Consider the following 17,584-nt stretch of genomic DNA (forward strand, 5'->3'; position numbering starts at 1 on the left):
AGAGAGAGAGAGAGAGAGAGGGAGAGAGAGAGAGAGAGAGAGGCAGTACTCCCACAAGGCTTGGCATAGATTGTAATTGTCAATTGACATCAGTATTTCACATCTTTTGGCAGTGATCATCAGAGACTGGTAGTAACTATTTATGCTCACCCACATCCATGTCCTTAAGTAAGACATCGAGTTTTTTTCAAATTGAGATGCTTGTTTCTTTTTAAGTACATTAATAAGGTTATGGATTCAGGTCCATTTGGCATTCATATTTAGTCACATTCCTTTTGTGAGTGTAATTTCTTTGCGGTTTAAGCCAGTTTCATTTCATAGTTTACAAAGATTATGCAAGTGTACAATTTGAACAAATGTCTATAATGGAATTCACTTAATTTATTTTACTCAAGTAACAGTACATTTACTGGGGTTTTAGACTCCTCTATCCACCTCTGATGATTCTACTACTTTGTATTTACCATCAAGGCCAATATAAAGATCAATTGAGGTAAAATACAGAAGCACAATGTTATTACACTGGTGTTAAACGGTCTTTTTTGAGCTGAAGTGGACAGTGCTGCCTTAATTCTACTGTGTTTTAGACTGTAAGGACTAGTTGGAGCATAAACGCTCAGGGAGAAATAAGTTTCCTGCCTAATTTGTTCTTTTTCCCAGTGTTTTCCTCATTTTATATATAAATGTGTTTTAGTAATGTTTTTTCTCTTCTGTTGGCTGTTAACTTATTCATTTCTAAGAAAACTTGAAAGAAAATGATTTATTACATTGTGCTTCCTGCAATAAGGCTTTTTTCTTTTTTCCATAAATTGTTTGTGTATATATGTGAAATTTAGAGGCAGATTTTTAAAGCAATGTTTCTGTAGGTTTAGTTGTCTTGTTTGTTTGATAATTGGTTAAATGCTAAGATTCTAATTCAGCTTTTTGCAAGAAATTCTCCCAGAAAATGCAAATTGAATGAAATTGCCTGTTTTTTGAACACTCTTATTCAAGGGGAAGAAGGAGAAAAAAGTGTGGGGGACCCAAAAAATGGGATAAGTCCCAGTATATATAAACCTTTTGTTGTTGCTATATGGTTTTTGATGGAAGACAAAAAAAAAATGATTTAGAGTGTTTCTCAGGGAACAAGCGACGTACCATCTTTAATGTAGTCACCAGCACTGTCTCATCCTCTATGAATTTTAATGGATTGTCTCTATTGCTTAGTACTTTTTTTGTTTACTGACATTTTGGCATGTCTTACTGGATCACTGTTAAATATTCAGTTTTTCCTGAGTATAAACAGTGTGTTAAAGCAGGGAACATAGATACAAATGTGCAGGTTTTTAAGTTTAAAGACTCCACTTCCTTTTGTTTGAATATCCAGGTTTGACCATGTTCTTTGATAGCAAACTTTTCAAGGTTGGACATGTTTTTAATAAAATCCCATTCAACTTAGAGAAAGGAACAAGATACCTACCTTTCTCAAGTGATATCTGTTTGAAAGGTGATTGTATACAGTGTGTGAGACAGGGAGACACCGATTGATTGTTGTATAATAGAGCTAAGGGTGGGAGATTTTAAAAACTATTCTACTTTGTTTTTTTTAGCCATAACACCACAATCCTGCTCAGTTTTTCCTACAGTTTATTACTTTTAATTAATTAATGCCTATAAACGTGAGTATGAATGACTCGGATTGTCACTAGTGTTGAGTAAAGCTTGTCCAACTTAGCAGTAGCTATGGAAGAACATGGTTGTGAGTGGAGCCTGAAGAAGGTATATTATGTCTTCAATGTTGATTCTGCAGGAATGAATGGAGTTCCAGTGTGGGTCATATTTACTGAATGTTAGTGTTTGCATTTTTTTTTTTTTTTAAACAAACGAGGGCTTGTAGCAGACAATCCCCCTGGAGCAGTGCTCCTCAAACAGGTCCACACTTATCCTCCAGACTAACAATGTTTTAGAGAAAAAATGCAGACCGCTTTGAGAACCACTGCTACAGGCAGAAGTGTACAGACTAAGACGAGGCTTAAACTGTGACTTAAAGTTTCCATGTTCCATTTCTTTATTCTCACATTTTATTTTTAGTTATTCAATACATTGTAATGCTGGCAGGAATTTACCATACATATTTTAGTCTAATATTAAAATAAATCTTGAGCATGATTTAAATTTCAAGATGAAGTCCAGATTTGAGGATTGACCAATTAAAAATGCCTGGCTAAACTAAGTGTTTACACTTGGCAGGTTTGGTTTAAGTTTGAAAACAAAATGAACCAAAGACAACCAACCAACCAACCAGACCGAAGCATTATCTTTGCTTTGTTTCATGAAAAAAAAAAAGGAATTGACTGTTTCAGCTGTTAACTGTTTTAAATAAATTGAATGGAAGCTTTGGTTTTAAAATGAGACCTACCAGCTTCAGTAAATCACGACATAGGCTCAAAAATGACTTCAGTGCACATTCTGTCCAAGCAGCTGGGATCATTTTCTCCTCTAGTTTGATGTTTAATGCACGAATACAAACAAACCAGTGGTTCGTTTTCTGCAGTGGTTTGGACCAAGATGATGTAAGTAATCAGTTTAAACACATCCTAAACCTTGCTTGGTGAAACCACCTCGAGAAAGTATAAATCTTAACCTATTATCCTGACAAAGTTTGATCTGTGTTTTGAAATTGAAGCTTTGGAAGGTTCTCCTCGCCTCTGCATAAAGAATTAATTGTACAGATGATTTGTATAGTTTTGTGCTTTTTCTCCTTTAATCTGTTTGCGACTGTTGTATGGAATGTGTGTAAATGTTCTCAATCCTATGTTCTGTTCATCTATCAGTAAGTGTGGTTATCCCTCAAGATTTTCAATTTTATGCAGTGAAAATTAAATGTAAATACATGTTGGAAAAAAAGTTTTGTAGGTCATGTTCTTATACTTCCCTTTTGACCTGATGTTAAGTGACAAAATAAAAAAAAATTGACAAAACAGACTCAAACAACACCTCATTTGACTTGTGTAAATGCTGTATTTGTTTCTAGATTTATACATGGTACAGAAATCTTCTTGGTAAATCAGACTTGATAAATAAGTCTCTCTGCAGACTGGACTCTCTGAAGTGTTGGGAGAGTTTAGCAAAGCCTGTGTTTAGGGAGCAGACATAACCTACAGAAAGGAAATTTTAAATATTAACAACTCATCTACAGGAGGAATAGCACTGAATGGAGCAGTAGACAATATTGTGACAAGGATTAACACCCATTGAAATTATTGAATCTTGTTTCTTTCTAATACTAAAATTTACATTAAATAAATGCATTGCTATGCAGCTAAATATGAAAAACAAATTAAACTATAAATGTATACATTACTGCATTTAACAGTAGATCTTTATTCAAACACTAATTAAAGCATGGGATATTTTCCTAAAGAGTTTCCCCTTCATTTTAACCAGTGAACTGCCTCCACTTCCTTTATGAATTCTCTGTGTACTCACATTAGACTGATGATCATTTGTGAATAATTTCACTCGTCGTCAGGAGGAATCCCCAGCTCCTCGTCCGTCCAGGCAGATGTGTCAGGCCACGGGAAATGGCCCTGAGGGAAACAACATTAAAACTGGTCATTAGTGATCACTGTTGCTTGATTTAATAAAGCAAATCTCCATTTGAAAACATGATCTGCTCTTTACGTCACGTTACAAGTTCATATCATTTTAAGACCATTTTATTGCTGTTTTTAATGAAAGTTAACCTACTTTTACATGATTTATTTGAACATTGTGGTTTTGCACAAATATTTCATAAATACATGGTTTTATTCTGACTGTTATGATTAAACTATAGTATTAATTTACCTCATTGTATAATACAAACCTCATAACTAAATAATTATAAGAATAGAAAAATAATCAGAGGTTTCTAAGGACTATTTATAACCACCAATATCACCCTGGCTGATGCATAAGAGCAATATGACAGTGTCTATATGATCAGATTAATTGCAGAATATGCCCAAGAACTTACCATGAAATATTAATAAAGGTGATTAGTCATTGTTTACACTATCTATTAAAAAGCACCTTTAGTGAGACAAAGATTCAACATTTTCTGTAGTCCATGAGCAAACCAGTGTATGCTCGATTAAGCTTGTCTCTATATTTTTAATCAATTGTATTGTAAATCCATTTCAACCCACAGTCCAAAGAAGAGGAAAATAACCTACATCACACATTTGTAGGTAGTTCCACTACACAAAATTGTCCATAAGTGGTGAGTTTGTGAGTGAATTTGAGTGTATGATGCCCTGTGATAGACCAGAGCCCAATCCAGGGTGTGTTCCTGCCTTGCTCTCAGTGATTCCAGGTGAAGAAGCTGGATAAGCAGCTGCTTGCACGCACACACACACTCACTAGCTCACTCGCTTGCTCGCTTACTCACTGTATTAATGAATTAAAGTAACTTTAGTCTTTTAAATGCTATGGTATGATGTGCAGTACTAAACATGATTAAGCACATGAATTAGTAAAGTAATGAGTCTATTTTAGAGACGGACCAGAACAGCGTCTGAGTCGTGCCAGGTGTGCCAGAGAATCCAGAACCACATGGCTCCACTAAGCAGCTCTGCCTGGAACTGCTGCCTCTTTGTCAGCTGCGGAGGCTGCCTGTACTGAGCAACAATGTGGGGACCTCCTCCAGCTCTGAGAAATAAACAATAACATGGGTTACCAAACAGAATTCAATTCAGTTCCAAAAGTCTCACTTTTATATTCCATAGTTATTGTCCACTTTATCATGTGATCTAATCCAATTCTATTACCACAAAACACCCAAATAATACCAGCTCTGTGGTTGTCCAGACCATGGTAGAACAGAGAAAACATTGAAGAAGAAATAATAACGTATGCAGAGCAACAATCTGACTCCAGTCTGTAACTGTATAATTGCACATGCACAAATGCTCGGTGGAACTGATAAAATGGACAGCGAAAGAGGTCACTTTAATGTTAATGTGGATGATATGTGTTTAGTTTTACGACTGGTGGATAGATATATAGCTACTTTAACAGACAGACAAGCATGTGGAGGATCAGACAGACATTTCAGTGAGATATAGCAGTACATTAAAAATAGCATAGACAAGTAACATGGAATAAAGCTTAACGTCTGTGTGACCTAAGTCCAAGTATATCTAATTTCATTTATTGTATCATTCATAAATTCATAAGGTGCTTTAATATATTTGTTTCGGATTACAGCTGAATTCGGACTCATCGGTTCTGAAGGCCGCTGTTTATCACTCACTTTCGGAGAAAGACGCGCTGGGTCCCGCTCCTTAAAATATGAGCTCCGGCCCGAAACAACCCCGCCGTCCTCCCGAAAGAAGACATTTCACTTAAAAAAAAAATAGGAACCAACAACTTTTATCAAACACCGCTAATGTCACCTTCCACAACAAGCTTTTTCTGCACCGGCATCACAGAAAAGCACTCCCTGATTGGCCAGACCAACAGCACCCGATGAGTACGGCGCTCTTTGATTGGTTTCTTCAGAGGACGGCGTTGTCTGTTGTGATATATTAGGTCGCTGTAGTTCCCTGTTAATCCTCTAGATGGCGACGAAGGCCTTTGCAGATTTACGGACATAATAGTTTCATTAAATTACAAAACGTTTTTATTTCTGTTCCGTGTAAGTTTTGGCTGATTATTTTCATATATTTACTTTAGGGTCAAAAACCTGGCTCGTGGTGTTTCCATTTTAGTTCACCCTGAAGTATATGGATGTTATATGACACTTGATTTTGCTTTTAATATGTTTGTTTTTTATATAACATCCTTCATTTTTTTTTTTGTTAAAGTGAAAATATTACATTCACAATTTGATATGTTCGTATATACGAACATTGAAATTTCCATTATATATATATATATATGTTTTTATTTTTTTTTTCTCAGTGACACCAGGGAGAGCAAAGTATACCAGGTATCATGTCTTCCACAACGTCCACCAGCTCTTCCTGGGGGATCCCAGGCAGTCCCACACCAGCCGGGGGATATAATTCCTCCAGTGGGTTCCTGTCTCTGCCTGGTATACCTCTAGAGAGAGGCGTCCAGGGGGGTATCCTTATCAGATGGCTGAACCATGTCAGCTGACTCTCGTTAATGCAAAACAACAGAGGCTCTACTCTAAGCGCCTCATTCGTCCTGCAAGAGAAAACCCACTTCAGTTGCTTATATCCATAATCTTATTCTTTCTGTCATCACCAAAATTTGAGAACGTGCTTACGTCAGAAAAGTTTGCTCAGCTCCTTCTTCACCACTATAATCTGGTTCAGCAACTGCATTAATCTAATTTACAGTCAATCTTACGATCCCTCTTCCCTTCACTCATGAACATGACCCTGAGGTACTTGAATTCCTTCACTTGAGGTAGGTCCTCATCCCCTACTTGGAAGGAGCATGTCATCTTTTTCCTGGAGATAAACATGGCTTTCAGACTTTGAGGTGCTGATCCGCAAACTGACATCTTCACACTCAGCTGCAAACCACTCAACTGCATGCTGGAGGCCAGTAGCACAACATTATCTGTAAAGTGTAGCAGCAAACTACTCCTCAGGCATCTCTGAGAGAGTGAAATTGTGACCCGTGTTCCAGGATACACAGGATACATTACAGGATACATTAATCAATATGTTTTATAAATTATTATAAACCCTAATAACACAGGAAGAAATAAAAAAACTGAAAACATCATTACATATAATACATTTTAATTAGAAAGGGTTAAAATCTCAGGTGGGACAGGCGATAACACAGATATTCTATGCGATCCTAGCATACTGGACAGTGTTTGTTCTTATACCAATTTAGAGGGCTTTGTAAATACATTAGACCGATTTCAAGCACACAAACAGATGGGAAACATCTACTGAATTTTATAAAAAGTGTTTTTTGTCTATGATATCTCAAATCGCATCTACCTGGTGCAGCAGGTAGTGTAGCAGTCACACAGCTCCAGGGACCTGGAGGTTGTGGGTTTGATTCCCACTCCGGGTGACTGTGAGGCGTTTGGTGTGTTCTCCTTGTGTCTGTGTGGATTTCCTCCCACAGTCCAAAAACACACATTGGTGGACAGGCGACTCAAAAGTGTCCATAGGTGTGTGTGAGGGTGTGTTCCCGCCTTGCGCCCAATGATTCCAGGTAGGCTCTGGACCCACCGCGACCCCCGAACTGGATAAGCAGTTACAGATAATGAATGTTCTGTAGTTTAGTGATACTTTACATGTTTAATTGTGTTTGTGATATTGCCAATTAAAGTATTTAGAGCATTTTGATATTCATTACATTTGGTTTTTCCTTCTACATATCATCCTGCTGTGTGCTTGGGATTGAATCTGTGATTTCATTGCACTACTTTTAAGGGGGCCTCTTGGGAACAAGGCAGAAGGAAATAAAGGTAGTTCCTATTCTACACCATTATTTATGGCAACATTTGGTAGTTATTGTAATCCTCTTAACAGATAGGATATAGATACATTCAGTTTAATAATCAAATTATATTAATACTTTGAGCTCTATTTTCAAAATTAATTTTCTGGAAGCAGGGTTATCACTGGATATGACAATTTCATATGAAATATGAACATAACAATAGTTACATGAAATTTTATTTAAACCAGCTCTACAATAACAAAAGTCATTAAAAATGAATATGACGCTTCAGATATATTTTAAAAATGTTCTCTTCCACGTTGTAGTTATATTACCTGTAGAAGGAAAACACCCAATATGATGAAAAAGCTCAAGGCTTATGAAACTTAATAATATACATTTGTTTATGTCTGTCTTTTGGATTTATGCTCCAGTTCATAAGAAAAAAATCGTTAAAATTCACTCTAATTCGAGTGTGGGAGTCGACTCCACAGGATCGATTCTCTAGTTCTAAACATTTGGAAATTGATTATTTGAGGTTTTTATAAAGCCAGAAAACGCATATTTCCTCACCACAGATACATATTTTCTCTATGTATATTTTATTTATGTAGTGGGGGTAAAATAAAATTACATACGACACACTCTGGTATATCTTTCCACACTCATTTTTTTCCGCATCAATGAAGCTTTTCCAACGCAGGATCCGAACAGCTGTTGAACTTCTCGAACGCTCTGTAAGGCTCTGACGTCACACGCCCAACCGTCCGCCCACACCCATTTCATTTACATTGAACTGTTTACAGCACTGAGGCTCAACCTATCGCTCTATTTCAGCACGAAACACGAAGAAATTCCATGCTGTGACGCCCCAGTCGGAACCACGGGACACTCATCCCATCCACACCGAAGGGTTTATTTCACCAAATGTCGAGCAACAAGTGTAAATCCGTCGTCTTCTTCTTTCTTGTCTGTTTGTAATGGCGCCGCATTTCTCTCCGGGCGGGCCGCTCTCCCCTCGGAGCTCAGACCCCGCCCATTCGCTATGCGGGATGACGTAATCTACACGGAATTTAAATAAATATATAACAGGACAATAGAGCTTTATTTTGGGTGATTCCATGATTAAGGTCCCACTTAGGCCTCTGTCAGGCTTAAACGTAACTTAAATGTGATATTTTATGTTTGTTACATTGTCAGTTCTTATGTATTTTACATCTATACACAGGCTACATTCTATGGTTTAAAAAAAAAAATCCATTTTAGTTCATCCTGAAAAATATCAAGTTGCATGTGGGGATGGATGTTATATGACACCAGTTCTGGCTTTGTGTCCTCTCCTATGTTCTGTATCTATTTTACGTGGTATAAATATCCCTAATGTAAGATACATTTTCTTTTGTGAAAGAAATTAATCAAAATTGTTTTGACAGGTACTGTAAACCTGTCTCAGTTGTAAGAATGAATATTATTTCTTGAAAGGAGCTTGTATTCCAAGTCTACACCTGTGAAGTATTAGATGTGTGTACAAATAATGCAATATTAAAATGTGCAGACTCATTATATATAGAAGATTTGTGAGGTATATTTTATTTTGAATAGTAATATGACCCGAGGCACCATTTTTCCCATCAGATATATAGAGAAAATGGGACTAATAGCATGCACAATTTTTAAACGACAATTAATATGTTAAATTTAGTATTCATAATCTTAACTAACATTTTGGGAGACCTTTGTATGTATTGCATTTTATTATCTGAAATAGTAACATTGGTTGTTGTGAACAAATTGTATTTTAAAAATCATGTATTTAAAACATTCTTTACATACAGTAAATATTTGTAAACATAACATGTAGAATGCCAACAGAGGCATCACTCATCCATTCAGGTTATTCTGCATATTTTCAAGGTGGGGAAATTTTTTGAAAAGAATGAAAATAAGCTGTTTTATTATTTTGTAAATAGAAAATAATGAAAGGAACCTTAAAACCTTAACAAAGCCTGGTCTCCCAACACCTGATGTTGCTTGTGTCCTTGGAATCCCATGCTGAAAATTTGAAAATAAATCCTGTAAAATGGCTAAACATGCTCTTTTCCACTTTGAGAAGGTCTTTGGTCGAAGCTGCGAGTCATTTCACCTTCAGTGCTGCTCCCCTCCGAATAAATGCCAAGACTTAGCTGTGTGATGCACATGCGCAGGATGCTGCTTGGCTTGACTGTCTGTGGGGGAGGGATAGAGAAATGAAGGTTGGGGGGGGTGTGAGGGTGAGAGGTTCTGGGAATGAGGCTGTAATATGACAGAGGTCCTCTGCTTCAAAACCAGTTGCCAGTGTATGTAAATAAGAAAAAATGGTCAAATGGAAGATAAGCACACTACTACATATCTTTTTACACTATTGCTGTTTATTTTCTGAGTTTATAATAATGTGCAGAAAAAGAAAACAAAAATAGTGTAATATAAAATATGCTGCTAATTTTGCTCACGATACATGCTATATATAGCTTAAATTCAGCATATATATAGGTTAAATTCAGCAAATATACAGTAATTGTGTATTAAAATGTGAATATTTCACCAGAGCGGCACAGTGGCGTAGCAGGTAGTGTCGCAGTCACACAGCTCCAGGGACCTGTGGGTTCGATTCCTGCTCTGGGTGTCTCTCTGTGAGGAGTTGGTGTGTTGATTGGCGACTCAAAATTGCCTGTAGGTGTGAACGCGTGTGTTGCCCTGTGAAGGACTGGCGCCCCCTCCAGAGTGTATACCTCCAATGATTCCAGGTAGGCTCTCACAGTGGTGCAACAAGTTGTTGTGTTGGTAACTGACTGTGAGGAGTGTGGCATGTTTTCCCCAAGTGAGGGTTCCAGATAGACACCAGACGCACAGTTAACCTGGCAGTAATATTACTTATATTAATATTATAATTTTCCATTTTAAACCATTTCATGCATTGGTCATATTTATAAAAAAAAGTGTAGTTGTAGTGCATTTGGCGTTTGATCTTAATGTTGAAACCTCTCGTCCACATCCAGATGTTTGTGCTGGGGAAAGGTGGTCACTTTGTCTCTCCACCTTTCTCCAGCTCTGAGAAACTATGCTTGTATAAGTGTTATGTAACTCAGATTTGCAGCCCCCCACTGTACTGGGTCTTATAGGTGCACTGTTCATATTCAGCCTATACCTTAGTTCATTTTCTGCACTGTACACATCTAAGAGCAGTTTAGTCACCCCTGGTCCATATAACACTTTATTCATCTCGGGCTGGGAATTTATATGTCAATCAATCAGTCAATTCATGTATGAATGGAAAAATAAACAACATATGTAAAATTGCAGAATATATTCACAACTTTATTATCAAAACTTATGGAAAACAATACCACGCAAAAGATATTGCAGATGTTACATGTTTTCCAAGCAAAAATAAATGAGCACATTAAGTGAACACTACACACAATTACATTTTGTTTAATTTACAATACATTAACTATAAATCACATACATTTTATTTTTCTGTATATGAAATTTTCCCTAACCCTAGCAAAGAAACTTCACTCAACATATTCAGACTTTTGTTTTCTGTATGCATTCATTTGAAAGCAACAATATGCCAGAAAACTAAATGTTCAGAGGGAACAAAAGAGGAAATGAATGGTCTGCATATCAACTTCCTCATAAAACCATAAACACCAATGTCATCTTTGACATAGAACCAGTGAAACTTAAACCAGAAAAAAAAATCCCTGAAAAGAATAATGCATGCCCTGCCCATGCACATAATCATATACAGGTGCTGGTCATAAAATTAGAATATCATTCATTCATTCATTATCTGTAACCGCTTATCCAGTTCAGGGTCGCGGTGGGTCCAGAGTTTACCCGGAATCACTGGGCGCAAGGCGGGAACACGCCCTGGAGGGGGCGCAAGTCCTTCACAGGGCAACACAGACACGCACACACACACATTCACTCACACACTCACACCTACGGACATTTTTGAGTCGCAAATCCACCTACCAACGTGTGTTTTTGGACTGTGGGAGGAAACCGGAGTACCTGGAGGAAACCCACGCAGACACGGGGAGAACACACCAACTCCTCACAGACAGTCACCCGGAGCGGGAATCTAACCCACAACCTCCAGGTCCCTGGAGCTGTGTAAATTAGAATATCAGGAAAAGTTTTTTTATTTCAGTAACTCCATTCAAAAAGTGAAACTTGTATATTATACTCATTCATTACACACAGACTGATATATTTCAAGTGTTTATTTCTTTTAATTTGATTATTATAACTGACAACTAATGAAAACCCCAAATTCAGTATCTCAGAAAATTAGAATATTACTTAAGACCAATACAAAAAAGGATTTTTAGAAATGCTGGCCAACTGAAAAGTATGAACATGGAATGTATAAGCATGTACAGCACTCAATACTTAGTTGGGCCTTTTGTGTTGACTTTGGATCTCAGAAAACAGTGGGCCAACACCAGCAGATGACGTGGCACACCAAACCATCACTGACTGTGGGACCTCCAGACTCTGGGACTTTGATTTCCAAGGGAAATGCAAAATTTACTTTCATCAGAGAACATAACTTTGGACCACTCAACAGCAGTCCAGTCATTTTTGTCTTTAGACCAGGCGAGATGTTTCTGACACTGTCTCTTGTTCAAGAGTGGCTTGACACAAGGAATGCAACAGCTGAAACCCATGTCTTGTACACGTTTGTGCGTGGTGGTTCTTGAAGCACTGACTCCAGCTGCAGTCCAGTCTTTGTGAATCTCTTCCACATTTTTGAATGGGTTTTGTTTCACAATCCTCTCCAGGGTGAGGTTATCCCTATCGCTTGTACACTTTTTTTCTACCACATCTTTTCCTTCCCTTTGCCTCTCTATTAATGTGCTTAGACACAGAGCTCTGTGAACAGTCAGCCTCATTAGCAATGACCTTTCTTGTCCTTCCCTGCTTGTGTAAGGTATCAATGGTCATCTTTTGGACAACTGTCAATCAGCAGTCTTCCCCATGATTGTGTAGCCTACAGAACTAGACTGAGAGACCATTTAAAGGCCTTTGCAGGTGTTTTGAGTTAATTAGCTGATTAGAGTGTGGGTCCAGAGCCTACCTGGAATCATTGGGCACAAGGCAGGAATACACCCTGGAGGGGGCGGCAGTCCTTCACAGGGCAACACACACACTCACTCACACCTACGGACAGTTTTGAGTCGCCAATCCACCTACCAACGTGCGTTTTTGGACTGTTGGAGGAAACCGAAGCACCCAGAGGAAACCCACGCAGAAACAGAGAGAACACACCACACTCCTCACAGACAGTCACCCAGAGCGGGAATCGAACCCACAACCTCCAGGTCCCTGGAGCTGTGTGACTGCGACACTAACCTGCTGCACCACCGTGCCGCCATTATAGACAGTTGGTTCCAGAAAAAATTCACACAGATTCTCCTACTGCTGTAACTGTATATTAATTTCATATTCTTGTTCATTATTAATTATTAAACTTATTGCATTTTAAATTAACTGTAGAAACATTTCTAAGCTTATTTTTCATAGGATATAGATTTCTTTATTACGGACACCTTTGCGGAGCCTTTAGAAATGCATATCCTTTACTTAAATTGAATTAAGTTAAAATTTAAATTTAACTTAATTTAAATTAAAATAATTTTTTAAAATAAATTGGGTTTTTTTTAATAAAGAAGTAACTTCGATTTCTATTTCACAGATGGGGAGTCTTATTTCATATATTTAATTGTACAGTAAATATTTTAATATTACCATTGTAAGAAATACTTTATATAATACCCTATATTGTACTATATTATAAGAATTATTGGCCAATTATTTTTACCTTTTTGTGCACAAGAAGACTGTTAAATTATTCATCATAAAATGTAAGATATAAAAGTTATTTACAAGGAAAAAACTTATGTCTTAAAATAAGTTATACACTCTATACCTTCCCATTCATTCAATGCCTGTAGATTAACGAACATGCCGCTAGGACTGTTAGTGTCTCCACATACCCCTCCAACATTTGTTTGAACGCCCCACCCCGTAATCTGAATAGTTACTTAGGCGTGTGACATATGTAACCCTGGCTGTATGTAACTGTGTTTTTCAGACTGTCTTTGGAATACTGAATATACAAAGTGGAAATGCTTTGATTGCTTATATCACCCATGAAACGTCATTTAGTGTATGTTAGCGGTTAACATTAAATGGTATTCCATTCTTTTCATCAGACAGTTCTTAGTAGTACCTCTCTTAGTAAATCTAAACATTCACCTTCATTTACTACGCACAGATCTCCACTCATTCGACCACCACTCACATGCATCTTGAAATCCCTGCCCCACAAGTCGATGGGATTGGCATAGGTTTCTGATCTGAGAACCTTGGACCAAACACTTCTGTTTCAAATTTGAAATGCTCACCCACTATGTCGACTGCTTGTTTAATTCCTGATACGAATATTCTATGGTATAAAAACACCGCAGAGACATATTAACAAGGATGAAAGAAAAAATATTTTAACTGTGAGAGGTCTAAATAATTGTAAAGAACTGAAAACAATCCAAGCATCATGCACCGCTTTTACCGAGGGTGAACTCTCCCTCCCCTTGCCTTACAGACCCTGCCACTACGCCTCTGTAACCCCGCAGCTTGTGTGGGCGTGACCTATGAATCGGGGCGGGAGGGGCCAGCTCGAGAGAGTGGGCGTGGTCTCTCTGTGGTGGGCGTGACCGTATCAGCTCTGCCAGGGCCGCCATTTTTGCACAGGGATTGAAAGGATCCAATTTTTAATCAGTCGTTTTTAGTGGATGATTTGAGCGTTTAATATAAATAAAACTGTGATAGAACTGTGGGCTGAGCTTAGGGCAAGAGTGCAGGCATTGTGGGGTAAAATAAGGGAGCTCGTAGCAGTTTAGTATCTGTTGTTTTTTATCCTTTTCATAAATCTTCTTGGCTACATCCGCAGTGGAGAGTGAACAGTAATTGTTTTGGTGCCCTGTTTCTTCTATTCAAGGCGTTTAATATACAGTGTACGTTAAAGGTGAGTGTTTTTCCATTTAAATATAACATTTAGCCTATGTCCTGCTGTTTAAACACTTTTTAATCCTCTATATCACATTATAGCTTTATCTTCTTGGCTTGACTTGTGCTGGCTGTTGCTGTGTGTGTGCGCGCGCGCGTGTGTGTGGGGATGCTGTGTTAATTACCACATTTGGTGCAGTTTTCCTATTACAATTTCCTAAAAGCAAACAAGCTGTGCTTCAAAAAAATCTTATCATGCTGACGACCTTATTTCGTGGTATAAAAAACTCTCATGTGTTTTTCTGGCTGGTCTCCAGCTGCCTAGCTTGAAAGCCACTGGACATTTGTGTCATTTGTGTGTTACAAACCAGTAAGTAAATGTTTTGGATGGAAAAGTTGATGCTAGGATATTCAAGTTAATGTTTATTTTTCTGACCAACTTTCACTCATATCAACCCCTTCCTCAGACAGTGGTCAAGTTTGCAGATAAAAAAAAAATCAGGTTTTTACTATTGTATTAAAAATTATGACCCAATCTTTTCTAATAGTTTTGGGGAAATTTTATACACAAAGGCCACAGACTAACAGATTTTACTTGTGTATTCTTTTAAAGACAGGTTTCTGTTAATATTTACATATGGAATGTGGATGTAAAAAAAAGCTGCAAAAACTTTTCTTTTAAAAATTACAAATGTGGATAGACTAGCTCAATTGGTTCAGGGACTCAGGCCATTAAGTTCATTTTTTACATTTTTGTTTACTGAATTATGAGAGATGATAAAAGGCTCAGAATTTACCTTATGGATATGTAGGCTTATATTTTTAATGCCCTTTTATAACCTATTTTTTTTATTAATAATAAAATCTACAGCAAGCACTAAAGTTTTTAAATGTGATGTATTATGAGCTTTGCAAGAACTATTGACCCAGTGTCTCTGACCTGTTCACCTATTGCAACATTGTCTAATGTATGGGGTTTTTACCACACATTTGTTTTCAAATAAGGTTTTATATATATATATATATGTATGTGTGTGTGTGTGTGTGTGTGTATGTGTATGGCCATCAAAAGATCTGTTTTGCTAATGTCAACCTGACTTAATAGCTTTAATTTACCACATAAAATGAGAAATGTTAGTGTATTCGAGAACACCCTTTATCTTTTAAGATGATGAACATAATTTCTTAAATTTCTTGTTTCTAGTAATTTGTAAGTGCCACAAAGTAATGTTTTATTAGGTATACTTTTAACATAAGTGTGTACACCTTGTTATAATATGATTTCCATGTTTACCTCTCATTATTATGAAAAGTGAGGGATGATCATGCTAATCTAGAGCAACATTTCCCAACTGGACTGTTCCTATTCATTTAGCATGCTCATAATTGTTCTAATAATGACCCCAAAGACACAAATTTGTTAATTTGATATATAACTAATTTTCTGACGTTTACCTGGAGTGGTATTATTTTACAGTCAAATATATAGAATGCTTTTTTTAATGCATTTTATTTCTGATTCGTGCCTTTTAACCTAGAATATAAAATACGTTTCTAATTAAGAGGTATTTCAAATTACAGATACAGAGGATCTTTTTTTATGATATAGGTATTATGTTGACCAAGAGCATATACTCTCTCTATATTAAAACCTACACAATGTACAGCATTCAAAACACCACTGTCTGGTTTGTCTTAAAATAATTACATGTGTTTTTAATAAGCGCCGCTGGAGTGGAGAGGTCGCTCAATCGAAGGAAAAACTACCAAAATAAACGTTCACAATAAAAACAGAGTAACTTAGCTACGGTTAGCGCGCTAGCCTCATAAGTTATCCTCCTAACGTTCACGATTCAACTGCGCAGTGTTTTTCTTTTCGTTTTAAACGACCGACAAACGTCCTTATTCCTCATAATTTGGACTATGAAAAACAAACAGTCTCTTGCCATTACATTTCTCGATACTATTGAGGCAAAACGGGCCCCGCATGTCTACACTTTGAGCGTAAATGAGCTCTGCGTATTTAACTTTAACGTTAGCTTAATAGCTTTAGCTGTTAGCTCGGTTTTTTTGTTTGCGGTTGCTGCTCGGAAAGGCGACTTTAAAGCATTTATTATTTTTACCTAACATAATTCCGTAATGACAATGAACACCTGAAATGTTTTTGCTGTCTGAGAAATCGAATAAATCACTTTAGCTAGCTACTTGAGTATATCGCTGTCTTTCAAATTCCCCCCTTCCACCTTAAATGGTGCATCAGACTGTAACTGCTGCACCATTTAAGGTGGAACGGGGGAAATAAAAAAGACTGACGAATAAGGAGAAATTACTATCTGTTCTTCGGTATTTTTTCGTATCTTTCCATTTGCTGGATCGAGTCAGTTGATTTAAAGCACTCCTCGATAACAACGAGTCGCAATTCCAAGAAAAGCGGCTGCTTTTTCTGCTTTGTGTTTTCATCTCCTTCGCTGTGTAGAAAGCGTTATGAAAATGGCGGAGCTACTGCTCTTCTGGACCCACACCCTCATCAGGATCATTTTACACCAGCACTTCACCTACTTCAGCATTTATTTTATTGCCTATAGTTCATGCTTTTAAAATATATACATTTATGTATATTTTTAATTTTTTTATTTTATGCATACTAAATGCTTACGTGTAGCCATTCATCCTTTACATATTTCCTTTTGAATTTCATATTTTTTTCACTTATTCATGTTTTCACGTTCATTTTATTTACACCAGTATTGTATGATTATTCATGCATATACATTTGTATTTATTTTTCTTCTCCAAGTTTTTTCCTTTTACCATTTTTGTTGCTTCAATTCATACATTTTTGCAGAAGGTTCATACTTAAGATTTTGTAGTTAATGCTTAATTATTGTTTTTTTAAACGTTTTATTTGGTTTTTGTTAAGGGGTTGCCTACTTCATGTTTCTTTATTCAGGAACAGGTAATTCACACACTTTTTGTTTTTTTTATGTAAGGAATTTTATGCTATATTAAATGTAATGATTTATACTCTGCTTCATGCAGTTTCATATATTTTGTCAATTTTGTGGCCTATTCTTAGTCTTATTACATGCTTGTTTCTTTATGTAGCATTATTTAGATAACTTTT

The 17,584-nt window shown here is 36.9% G+C and overlaps 2 protein-coding genes across 3 annotated transcripts in view; one reads left to right on the top strand and one right to left on the bottom strand.

Moving 5' to 3' along the window:
- Positions 1-2,968: 2,968 nt before the first annotated feature.
- Positions 2,969-5,522, bottom strand: ndufb2 (NADH:ubiquinone oxidoreductase subunit B2). The gene is made up of 4 exons (XM_066669022.1): positions 5,276-5,522; positions 4,527-4,671; positions 3,469-3,569; positions 2,969-3,137 (listed from the first exon to the last, which is right to left on the bottom strand). The coding sequence occupies exons 1-3, from the start codon at positions 5,359-5,361 to the stop codon at positions 3,498-3,500; spliced, it is 303 nt and encodes a 100-aa protein (XP_066525119.1). The 5' UTR covers positions 5,362-5,522; the 3' UTR covers positions 2,969-3,137; positions 3,469-3,497.
- Positions 5,523-14,209: 8,687 nt separating this feature from the next.
- The window catches only part of kmt2e (lysine (K)-specific methyltransferase 2E), a 44,664-nt gene continuing 41,289 nt past the window's right edge, over positions 14,210-17,584 (top strand). For both annotated transcript variants that reach the window (XM_066668084.1, XM_066668085.1), the window contains exon 1: positions 14,210-14,479. The gene's annotated coding sequence lies outside the window, so the exon portion shown is untranslated. The remainder of the gene's footprint in view (positions 14,480-17,584) is intronic.

This window comes from Hoplias malabaricus, chromosome 4, assembly GCF_029633855.1.
Source record: "Hoplias malabaricus isolate fHopMal1 chromosome 4, fHopMal1.hap1, whole genome shotgun sequence".
NCBI lineage: Eukaryota > Metazoa > Chordata > Actinopteri > Characiformes > Erythrinidae > Hoplias > Hoplias malabaricus.

Excerpts from the sequence above, each read along its gene's own strand:
- ndufb2 (XM_066669022.1), bottom strand. The coding sequence starts at position 5,361 with ATGTCTTCTTTCGGGAGGACGGCGGGGTTGTTTCGGGCCGGAGCTCAT. Across the intron at positions 4,672-5,275 it reads CAGCGCGTCTTTCTCCGAAA|AGCTGGAGGAGGTCCCCACA; the intron begins GTGAGTGATAAA and ends TTTATTTCTCAG. Across the intron at positions 3,570-4,526 it reads ACGACTCAGACGCTGTTCTG|GGCCATTTCCCGTGGCCTGA; the intron begins GTCCGTCTCTAA and ends TGTTTCCCTCAG.